Source organism: Danio aesculapii, chromosome 23, assembly GCF_903798145.1.
Source record: "Danio aesculapii chromosome 23, fDanAes4.1, whole genome shotgun sequence".
Lineage (NCBI taxonomy): Eukaryota > Metazoa > Chordata > Actinopteri > Cypriniformes > Danionidae > Danio > Danio aesculapii.
The window spans coordinates 14,862,438-14,875,129 of record NC_079457.1 but is presented as its reverse complement, the minus strand read 5'-3'; the positions used below and the strand labels follow the sequence as shown (position 1 = coordinate 14,875,129).

Genomic DNA, 12,692 nt, shown 5'->3' with positions numbered 1-12,692 from the left:
TTATTGTTTTTTTTTCCTTTTCCTCTTTTTTTAAAGAGTTTTTTAGAAGGGAAAACCTCCATAATCAGAAAATACTGCCAACGAACAGAAAAAAAAATGATCAGAATTTAATGTAGAATAACATTTTGTATATGATCAGGAAACCTTCAGAATGCAGATGTGAATAAAACTGTGAAGTTTACTGTATGTAAAAACTGCTGAAATGGAGATTTATGTCTGTTATTATGTTGAGAAAATAGCTTTTAAATGTGCATTGCAGTTCAACAAACACAAATTGATTAAGTGCATAAAGTGTATCTTGATGCTTTATTTCTATTAGACTGAAAAGAAAGCATGGTATGATGAGCCAAAAAGCCTAAAATCTTAAAATAAACAGGGGCAAAAATTGAAGTAAATATTGCCTTAAAAGTGTACTAGCTATAAACACACACTAGAGGGCAAACTATGTTCTTTTGAAGGCACCTTTGCTCACTTTCAATTTCAGATTTGTACAAACCCGTAACACATAGTATTAAACATAAACATATGACTTATAACTTCCACGCTACCAACATGGATGAAAACTCAAAATCAAAATGCGTGAAAAAAAACAACTAGAGATTTAGAATATAAGCAAACAATTTTATTTATGAACCAGAAATCTAAGACTTAGATTTAGCCACACAGAACATCTTAGGTACTTTAGCCACATCCTATCAACAACAACCTTCTAAACCACTTAAAATAATGAATACATGAATTACATGTTGATTTATATATATATATAATATATATATATATATATAGTTGAAGTCATAATTATTAAACCACCTTAATATTATCCCCCTGATTATTTTTTTATCCCCAATTTCTAAACATAATAGTTTTAATAACTCATTTATAATAACTGATTTATTTTATCTTTGCCATGATGACAGTAAATAATATTGTACTAGATATTTTTCAAGACACTTCTATACAGCTTAAAGTGACATTTAAAGGCTTAACTAGGTTAATCAGGTTAACTAGGCAGGTTAGGGTAATTAGGCAAGTTAGTTTATAAAGATGGTCTGTTCTGTAGACTATCGAAAAAACATAGCTTAAAGGGGCTAATAATTTTGACCTTAAAATGTTTTTATAAAGAATTAAAAACTGCTTTTATTCTAGCCGAAATAAAACAAATAAGACTTTCTCTAGAAGAAAAAATATTATCAGACATACTGTGAAAATTTCCTTGCTCTGTTAAATATTATTTGGGAAATATTTAAAAAAGAAAAAAATATATTTTTATTAATATAAAAACTTCAACTGTATTTTTTACTTGTGAAATTCAGAAGCAAATTAATTAAAATAGAAAACCTGAAATAATAATGCTTAAGCTATAGTATTGCAATATAAAATAATTATACACTGTATAATTATATTATACCCTGCCTGTCTAAAAAAATAAATAAATAAATCACCACATGGATTTAACTAAACAAATAGTTAAGAGCCTCCCAATAGATACTTGTGGCATGAATGATTATGTTTCAGTAACAATTTATTTATCCCAAACTGATGCAGAGGGTCGCTTATCTTTTGTTTTTTAAACAACCATGTCAGAAGACACATCCTGTGGTTGTTGAAAAGATGTTAATCTGTTTCAGAAGTGCCAAATTATTGCCTTTAAGCAGATATCTGAAACTACTAAAATAAGGTTCCAGCGCATTACATAAAATGCCATGTAAAATATTACTTTCCATCGCATTATATAAAACTGGATGAAAAGTGGAGAATCATCATCCGTAAGGAGTAAATGTGGTTAGAATAAAATTTAAAAAATGTTTAATTAAAGTCTGGTGAAACTAAAGCGTAAAAAAACACGTCATGGCTGTTTTATAGTGAAATTCAGAGCATATCCACACGCACAATGTGTAGGGACTAAACACCTGTGCAGCCTTAAGGTCAGGGTAAGAAGAAAGGCAGGGTAGCAGAGTCAAAAAAAAGTGATGCACCATTCAAGCCTGTGGGGGCAGTACATTTATTTGGGAATGCTCTGCTGTTCGTCAGGTCAAGGTTTGGCAACTTTATGTGCCCAAAGAATAAGGTCAGCTGACTACTATACTAATTGACCAGGTTATTCCATCTATTGTTTTCTTTCCTGATGGCACTGGCATATTTCAGGATGGCAATGTCAGGATTCATCGGACTCAAATTGTTGAAAGAGCGGTTCATGGGAGATTTTTTTTTTTTTTTTTTGTTGAGTATTTTCACACATAGATTGGCCAGACCTTGACATTACTGAGAATCTTTGAGATATGCTGGAGAAGTATTTGTGCAACGATTTCAACACTGAATAATAAATGTTGTAGCATTCCATGTTTATCTAAGCTAAACCCAAATGTAATTTATTTTCTTGGAATGGCTGTGAATATAAGCGATTATGTGCCCTCATGGCTGCTAAAAATTTTGCTTTGAATCTTAAGAATACATATTTCTAAATGTAAGTAAACTCACACTATAACTACATACTGTATACACACGCTCATGTTATTTTGGTTGTACTTACTGATCACATACACTGTAAAAAATGCTGGGTTCCACTCAATTCCTTTATGTTGTCCCAACACAAATCAATTAAGTTAACTTAATAATGTTTACTAATTTAAGTGGATTGAACATAAAACAATTAAGTTGATATGCCCCCCCCCCCATAACTTTAAATATTTTAAAGCAGCAGCAAAAGACATTTTTTGAGTGTAATACATACCATTATCATCAAATCATTATTCTGCATTTTACACAAAAACAGTAACTGCAAATCAAGCCCCCAAAGCATTGCAATGTAAGTAAATGTCCAAAATGCATACATTTTTTGTATTAAGTATAAAACCATGGCATGTAAGTTTGAGGATTTTCTACATTATTCTAATTGCAGCCGTCCTGTCTAGGCTACACTGTGAAGTCTTAATAGCCTTTTGTCTTTAAGCAGTCCTGTGACTTGATTTTAATCTAAAATATCCTGCTTAAAATGTTCTCAATGCAGCCACTACACATCTTAAAAATGCACCCACATCTTCACCGCGCACAAATGCTTGCTTGCCCATCTAAAACAATAGCAGACAAAGTGTTTCTGGCGATCTGATCTGAATCAGACCTGTGCTTCTCTTTTATCAGATCCCAACTACAAAGTTCAAGTGTCTTGTGAGGGTCACATGCAGGAGAACTGGATTTCTGAGAGCTATCATTGGCAATGGCTTTGTCATAGGCAACCACACATACACACATACAGCAATACACATTGACTTATGCAGACAAGCAGGCAGGCACATAGCTACAGTTAAAGGAGTGATTGTGGAGTGTCTTACTTTCATTTATATGGCTGGGCCTTAGGGTTTGTATCATTAGCAGCTGTGGAGTGTAACGCACAGTACATGGAGGAAATACATGCCAGAATGTTTTCGTTTTTTAAACAGATCTTGTCTGCTAAGAAGAAAAACAGACTCGGTAAGACAAAACTGATATTGTTCTGTTGAAGTGGACATATTTTTTGTGAGCGTAAGAACACATGATCTTTTTTTTTTTTTGTGACCATCGGTACACGTTGTTGTGATGTATTCTCTGCTTTTTCTGTGAGCACAGTAATGCATGCAGAGTACTAGTGTGTTTGGCATGTACTACAAAGTCCTGAAACTTTTATGTTTAAAAATCTTTTAAAAAGTCAATCAAAAGCGATTACTTAAAATTTCGAAAATGCAGATTGTCAACCTTAAACTAATATTGTGTAATATTGTACTTTATTTGTGGTGTGAAATTTTACAGTTCTGTTACCAAAACCGAGAACATTTTGGTAATAGTATATAAGCTGTATTTTTATTTGATTAGTTTGCCTTTTTTCAAAACATTTTACTTAGTGTAAATAAACAAATGATATATTTTTATATTTTGTATATTTGCTAACCTGAGTAACAGCTTGACAAATGAACAAACAATATTTGTAATTACTGTACAAGGTCCATGTATATCAAAAAGAATTATATTTTTCTTAATAATAATGTTCTTTAGCTTGACAAATGACATCAACACAAAAATTGTAATTTTCATATTTTCCTGTAAATAAAATTTTTTTTTATTTATTTATTAAAAACCAGTGTTGGGGAAAGTTACTTTTGAAAGTAATGCATTAAAATATAATTGAATTACTCCCCAAAAAATTTACTAGTGTGTTACTTAGTTACTTTTAAGGTAAGTAATGCATTACGTTACTTTTGAGTTACTTTTGCTGAGGCTTGATCTCTTACAGAACGTTTTTTTTAATAGAAAAGCTCAGCAATTAACAACGCACTGTATAACCTACACCTACCTTTAAAAAAAAACACATAAAAAAATTATATTTTAAGATAATGTTTTCTAAGGCATCTTGAACCCAGAGCTATACATGCCGTATATACAGATTACTGAAAGTTTAAAGTGTTTAAAGCGTGTAAAATGTGTTTGCTACTTTTGTACTATTTGTCTTAAGTAAAATCACTGTGCATTGATTCTCTGATTGATTCATTGTGACTAATTTTAATTCAGCAATTTATTTTTTTAAAGCTAATCAATTAAACAAAAAAGTAACTCATGTTACATTTTCAAAAAAGTAACTCAAATATAAAGCGTTACTTTACTTGTTAAAAGTAATATTATTACGTAACTCACGTTAGTTGCAATGCGTTAACCCCAACACTGTTAATACCTTAGGTAACTGTTAAGTGTTTAAGCTGGTCAAATAATGGCAACACAATAATATGTTATATTTATGTTTTCCTATATAAAAAAAAATCAGACTACATATTTAACGTATATATTCCTATTTACATGAGTAATAGGGTTCAATTATTGAGCTTGACAAACGATGTCAACACACTATTTGTAATGTTTATATTTTCTGTAAATCAAAGATATATATATATATATATATATATATATATATATATATATATATATATATATATATATATATATATATATATATATATATATATATATATATATATATATATATATATACACACTATATCTTATTTTCTTAACTTTTAAAATAGGGTTAAATTGCTGATCTTGACTGACGAAGTTAAAACATTTGTAATATTCCCTTTTTTTGTTTATTAATAAATCATTAAACTTTTTTTAAGTACATAAACACCAGTTTAGGCATGGGATGGTAACCGTTTTCAAGGTATACAGTGGTTTTAAAACCGTCAAAATTTCCTGTAATACTGTTCCTACGATATACAAGTATGTATATTTTTGGGACAACAGCATCTCCAGCATAATTCGTTGATTTGGCGTTTCCCAAATCCGTCATTCCAACGGCCATTCGCAAACTGCACTGATTGTCACAAATTTGTATGCTTGCAACTAGACGCCTGGAGCTGACTGTGTTCTATTCTCAGTTATCCCCCCTATGTCCTATTTATTTAGAACATTCTAAAATTTAAACTTGGAATGATTTAAAAAAACGAAAGCATTAATCACTCTTAGGTGTAATTTGCTTTCAAAGTATTTTTACAGTTCAATTTTAGCGATTTTCATGTTTACAATTGCAGCAGTGCACTTTGAAAACATTGATGTAATTTTGAACATGAAGAAAGCTATGGTCACCTATTATTTAAAAGTGGAATTTACGTTACGTCTACAAAGTTTGTGAAAACAAAAACATAGCACACTTTAATGCTTTTAATTTATAGTAGGCTTTTTATTACGTATCTGTACTGTATATGACATGGGCCTGTTGGTTAGAACATTTCTGCAGTGGTTTGAATGTGTCAAATTGTAAAAGTAGACTTTTCAAAAAAATAAATATATATCCTACAAATTTTCCAATAAATAATAAATATTAAATTTAATTTCTTAATCAATAGCCTCATTATTCATGTATTTATATGATTTATATATGATATTAGAATATGTATTAGATTTTGTAAAGGATTTTATGTTTTATATGTAATGTTCTCAATAATATTTGTAAAGAAAACACAGGCTCTATATGTGCCATTCACATATATTTCAGTTAATATGGAGAAAGAGTGCATGCTTTTACCAAAACTAATAATGGATATTTTAAATGCGTGTGCGTGTAAAACAATATAATTTGAACAAAGAAATTATGAGGTTCTTCTCTAAAGAAGTAGTTACTCCACCTCGTTCAGAGCATCACTATAGGTGTTTTACGTTATAACTAACATGGTTCAAACAATGGATCTGCAACAGAAACTACAGGTTTTGGGAAACACACGTCACTACATTGTTCTTTTCCCAAATGATGCATCGTACTATGATAGTTAAGTTAAGTCATTGTTTGGGAAACGCACCCCAGAAAGGATATCCAAAGATGCTGTTTTCAATTTTTATTCAGCCTGATATGTTTACTGTTCCAAAATAGTTTAAATGTTTCTCAAAATAAAATATATTGGCTGTGTCTGAAAACGCCTACAACTTAGTAGGTACTGCATTTGAATTTACTACAAGACCAATAGAAAAATATGTTCTATACAGTATCAATGTCAGTAGTGTGAATGGAGCTCAGACGTACTACGGATGCCATTTGGTCATCATCACATGACATACCAGCTTCACTCCCATTCATGAATTCTCTCGTTGTACATCAAGGGATAGAGTAGTGTCCAAGTAGTAGGTCATCCGTGTACTTTTCGCATACTGTTTTTTGAATTCTATGAATTCAGACATACTATTCGACTCGCATACTGTTTTTTGCATACTATATAGTATGGAAGTATGGGATTTCAGACGCAGCCATTGTGTTCAAAGCGGAAAAAGCTATTGTTCTACCCAGACATTAGAAAATATATATATTTTAGAGCAGTAATCACAATACCATGAAACCGTGATATTTTTATCCAAGGTTATCCTACTGTCAAAAACCGGCCCATGCCTACACCAGTTTAACATATCGTAATTTTAAAAATGATCATTTTTGTATGAATGTGAATGAACCTCAAATCTGAAGTAGATTTGTGAAAGCTAAAAAATATATAAATAAAAATCTAAGAGAATAGGCATTTAATGCTTAAACAAAGCTGCTTCTTATGCCAAGTAAATTTCATACCATCTCCAATTCTTTTTGGTCATGGGACATCAAAGTGTACCATTCATAGAAAGTTCCATTTACTTCCATCTCACGCAAGAGCTTTGTCTTTCCCATGCTGAAACACTGACTGCAGTTGCTTCTGTTTAGGTAGAAAGATGTTGTTTTAGCGGGTCTGTTCTGCTATAATATACCCAGGGCAACAGCTGAGTGACATTTGGGGGCTTTTGTAAAAGAAGCCAGGTGAACAGAGCTAAAAAGAGAACAACAGCTTCTATAAAAAGTGCTAATTCAAGGATTGTACAACCAACCAGCTGCAACATTTTACACATAATCATTAATAGGAGTTTAGCATAACATATTATCACATATTTAAAGTGTTAAATCAATCTGCATACCTAATTTAGCTCAAAAGAGGCTTCATTATCCGTTTACAGCTTATAGACTGTGAATACACAAGTGCTTTTCTGCTTCTCACATATTATCTGTAGAGGAGATGAACATACCGTACATATAAAAAAGCAACACATTGTATTTATTAGATCTTGTTGTTCTGTTATTTTGGATTGAGTTATTGTGGAACAGGAGTCTGAAAAACTGAAAATTAGTCGTAGTGTTGTTATATTTTACTCCGTCAGGAAAGGAAGCCTGCTCTCCTGAAACAATAGCCGGGGTCTAAACAGAGTTATGCAATGTTCCTGACCTCCAACCACATGAAGGATTTTTTTAGGGAGGGACACATCTTAAGATTGTCCCCAACGTGACCTGTGGGTGGGGAGGAAATTTAGTGGTGCCCACATTGGGATGAAGCCTACTGAAGTGAATGGCATTCATTCTTCACAAAATAACGCATCTATTTACACTGTAAAATGAGATAAGTTACTTTAAAAAAATGAGTAAACCCGATGTCTTAAAAGCAACAAGCTGACTTTACGTAAAAAATAATGAGCAAACCAGTAGTAACTTGGAACTGTTAAGTTGACTTGACTTAATTTTTATAATTATGCACATATTGAGTTAATAATTTTAGGATTAAAGATGTTTATTTACTTTAAGTAAAGTCAACTAATTACTTTTAAAACACAGGTTTATATTTATTTTTTAAAGTAAAGTCAACTACTCAGTTTTTACGGCTATACTTAGGTTTAATATTTACGTGCTAAACTGATTCCTGTGAGCTGGTCATATCGGCAACATTTTCCGATGCTTCAAATATGCTGACTTTTAAGAAAACTTGTTTTTGCTCAATCTATGAAAGATGCACTTAAATATATATGCTTGTTCAAATTATTTTTATAGGACAACTTATTTGTTTCATATCTAATCCACTTAAATTTATTAAGTTACTGCATTTTTCACCGTGTATATTTTTGTTGCTTGTTCATACTACTTGTTTAAAAAAAAGCTAAAACAATTCAGTTTTTTTTTGCCAAATGCCAAATAGGAGTAAAAATCGATGTGGACGAATAAATGAAACCAGTTGGGAACTTTTTGTGAATGTGATATGGTTTAATGTGTGTTGTTATTATATAAATATGTAATCTGAAGCGCAACGCTGAGCAGGTAATGTTTTTCTGACCATGATAATTTTTTCCTTGTGTCACAGCAGCTTGATGCACAGTATCAAGCCCTTTAAAAATGACAATTTGTAATAACAATGGGTTAAAAATATGTTGTAAGTGAAATTTAAAAAAATGACCTTTTGCTGTGGTTTTCTATAAATAAATGTCTATGCTGTAGCGATAAATTTAGGGTCAGTGTGATTTTTTAATGTTTTAAAATAAGCTTATCTTGCTCACCAATGCTGTATTTCTTTAATCAAAAATACAGTGCAAAATGTAACATTGTGAAATGTTATTGCACTATAAAATAACTGTTCAAAAGTAGTTTACTTTTAAACATTTATTCCAGTGATTTTAAAGATAAAATATCAGCTTCATTACTCCAGTCTTCATCCTTCACAAATCACTCTAATATTAATTATTATTACTATTATAAATGGTAATAGCAATAAAAGCAATAATGACTGGAGTAATCATTTAATTTAAAACTACATACAATAAGAAAGCGGTTATTTAAAATTTTTTTATAAATACTTAACAATATATATACTTAACAATATATATATATATATATATATATATATATATATATATATATATATATATATATATATATATATATATATATATATATATATATATATATATATATACACACACAATTAGTAAATGTTGATAAACAGAATAATAAAAAAAACATGAAAAAAACTGTCCCCAAACTTTTGACCGGTAGTGAGTGTGTCTGTGTGTATGTATATATATATATATATATATATATATATACACACACAGATATATATATACAATTTTATATACAGTTGAAGTCAGAATTATTAGCCCCCCTTTGAATTTTTTTTCTTTTTTAAATATTTCCCAAATGATGTTTAACAAGGAAATTTTCACAGCATGTCTGATAATATTTTTTCTTCTGGGGAAAGTCTTATTTGTTTTATTTCGGCTAGAATAAAAATTGTTTTTATTTTTTTTTAAACATTTTAAGGTCAAATTATTAGCCCCTGCTATATATTTTTTTCAATAGTCTACAGAACAAACCCTCGTTATGCAATAACTTGCCTAATTACCCTAACCTGCCTAGTTAACCTAATGAACCTAAGCCTTTAAATGTCACTTTAAGCTGTATAGAAGTGTCCTGAAAAATATCTAGTAAAATATCATCATGGCAAAGATAAAATAAATCAGTTATTAGAAATGAGTTATTAAAACTATTATGTTTAGAAATGTGTTGAAAAAAATTTCTCTCCTTAAAACAGAAACTGGGGGAAAAAAATAAACATGTGGGGGGGTGCTAATAATTCAGGGGTGCAAATAATTCTGACTTCAACTGTATGTATTCAACATTTAATATAATGAATTTCAATGTGCCAGTATAATACTGATATTTCTTTTTTATATGATTAATAATGATTATCAATGTATACATATAATATATTGTATGACATTAGTTTCAGGAATTATTAATAAATATTTTAAGTGATATAGATTTTTATTATTTAAAAAAATTAAACATTAACAATAGTAATAAAATTGCTATTTATATTTATTTATTTAGTTATTAAACAGTATTTTTTATGAACAATTATTAATACCAAATGCCTTAAACTTGTATATTATTACATATTTTATTAATATTCAATAAACGACACAACAATATGTTTTGTTTAGGTTTTAAAGAGACTAAAATTTGTCAATAGAATTTTTTTATCAACTGAGGCCTTTCCAATTGCAATTTTACACTAAAGCTAATACTCCACACACATTAATGAAAGTTTTGAACACTTATTTAGTCCTATAAAAAGTTTTTTAAATCAGTCACTTTTAAGGTTTCGTTTCAGGATGCTGAGAAAGGAAATGTACTGTAACTAAATCTAAGAACAGAACAAGTGCTTGTAACTTACAAGCATGGAAATAAACAGCAAGGTAAAAACAATCCCATTGAAAAACATTCACAAAATCCATCCACCGGGTTTACTGGGAGTCATGAGATCTCACAAATCATAAGCATGAGATGGGAAACGGCATGATGTAACAGAGAAAAGAGAGCAGACTGAATCAAACATTACTGACTTCCTCTCTTTCTTTACTCTTGTCTCCTCAGAGTCTCCAGCAGTCATGTGTTCGGCAGACACACTCCTCCGCTCCACTCTGCGCTCGTCCCTTCAAAAGGTACAGAATAAGATCAATAATTTAATCATATCTAAGTAGGGGTCACAATAAAGCATGTGAGCTTAACTATTACATGTTTTTATTCTCTTTGAACTGGTAATTCATCTCATGCACCAAATCAAACACAGAGCTAAACAGTTTGCAAACATTCCAAACAGGTCTCCAGAAGGATTTCTTTTCATCCAAACCATTTCCTGTTCATTTTTCTCCTTTATTCTAACCTTGGCACCTGCATTAGTAAGTAAGGTGGGTTACGGAGACGCCCCCCTGATCTTCCTCAACCCCTCAAGGTTTATCGTGCAGCTGGAACACACAGATAAGAGAGCCGAACGGAGTGTGTTATTGAGGCAAACACATGAGCTAACCATATTTTTCCTGCTCTAGTGGTTATTTAGTGCTTGATGCAAATTTCTACAGCACTAGATGCATGAAATAATCCTTTAGCCCGCTATGAAACTTAAATAGCCCGCTATGAAACTTAATATATGCTGTTTTTAATTCACAACCTTTTTTTAAAGTCATCACTTATTATAATACTGTATTATTATGCTTAACAGATTTTTAGTTTGAGCAGATTCAAATAGTTAGAAATGTCCATCTTCATATTTGAAAATTCAGCACTGAAGATACATATCAACATATATATTAATTGCTTTAGCAGCTGAAAATGTACACAATAATTGAAGACAGTATGGTGATATTTTACTATCACTGATCACTAGTCATTCACTAAGGGTTTTATTGATATTTTGAAGGGCAGCACAGTGGCTCAGTGGTTAGTGTGCCAGTATTATACTGCTATTTCTTTCCTTTTTTATATGATTCATAAAATATTTATCAATATATACATATAATATTGTGTATGACATAAGTTTCAGGTATTAATAATAAATATTTTAAGATGCATAGAATTATAGTGATATAGATTTTATTCATTAAAAAAAGAAACGTTAACAATGGTAATAAAAATTGCTATTTATATTTATCTATTAATATAATTATTATTAAGTCTTTTACATGAACAATTATTATTACCAAATACCTTAAACGTGCATATTCTTACATATTTTATAAATATTAAATAAATGATACAACAATATGTTTTGTTTAGGTTTTAAATAGTGTAAAACTTTTCAGTATAATTTTTTTGAGGCCTGCAATTTTACACGAAGGGTGGCATGGAGGCTCAGTGGTTAGCACTGTCGCCTCACAGCAAGAAGGTCGCTGGTTGGAGTCCTAGTTGGGCCAAGGGTAATGGTTGAAATTCCCAGTATTTTTTACTTTGACCAATTGGTCTTGCTTTTAAGATGCTAATTAACAATCAGTTTCACTTCAGATTCAAATCAGTTCAATCAATATTTATATTTAACCAACTTTAAGTAATGACTATTGACCAAAAATACAGAAAACGAACATGTATGACTAGTCTAGGAGGTTTAGCAAGCAGCAACTATAACGTTACTGTAAAAGCCTCAAGGCATGGTACCATCTAATAGCTAAACAATAAAATTTGTATTTAAATGTTTAAAAAAACGTTTAATTAGTTGTAAATCTGTGTAAAAAGTTGTAAATTAGTTTTTCAACAAGTTTTAATTTTAATTAAGTTAGCCAAAATTTTGCCACACGACCGATAGTTCCCATCGTATTAGTTCAACTGTGGGCTAACAGTGGCTATCAGTGGTATTCAATACTCTAAAAAACTATTTACGGTTCTTATATTTCCTACGAAATTGAAGTTATTATGAAACTTGACATGCTTCACAACAGGTATTTTTAGGAACAAGCAAAAACCAAAGGCTATAAGCACTACAGTAACATTCGCTAGATTAATTTTGATGTAAACAAACACCTGCGAGGATGAATCCATAGTGCAGCAACAGGCGCGCCCCCTAGCA

General features: G+C 30.6%; 1 protein-coding gene and 1 long non-coding RNA gene across 4 annotated transcripts in view; one reads left to right on the top strand and one right to left on the bottom strand.

The window, feature by feature from the left end:
* The window catches only part of rapgef3 (Rap guanine nucleotide exchange factor (GEF) 3), a 77,466-nt gene that overhangs the window by 3,694 nt on the left and 61,080 nt on the right, over positions 1-12,692 (top strand). For 2 of the 3 annotated variants that reach the window (XM_056449266.1, XM_056449264.1), the window contains exons 1-2: positions 3,381-3,468; positions 10,730-10,797. In XM_056449266.1, the coding sequence (XP_056305241.1) occupies positions 3,396-3,468; positions 10,730-10,797 (141 nt within the window). In that variant the 5' untranslated portion in view covers positions 3,381-3,395. Of the gene's footprint in view, positions 1-3,380; positions 3,469-10,729; positions 10,798-12,692 lie in introns of those variants that run through there. The other variant, XM_056449267.1, reaches the window with a different exon arrangement.
* LOC130217203 (uncharacterized) lies at positions 10,701-12,679 on the bottom strand. Its single transcript, XR_008835859.1, has 3 exons — positions 12,647-12,679; positions 11,019-11,100; positions 10,701-10,788 (listed from the first exon to the last, which is right to left on the bottom strand). It is a non-coding gene; the product is annotated as an uncharacterized LOC130217203 (long non-coding RNA).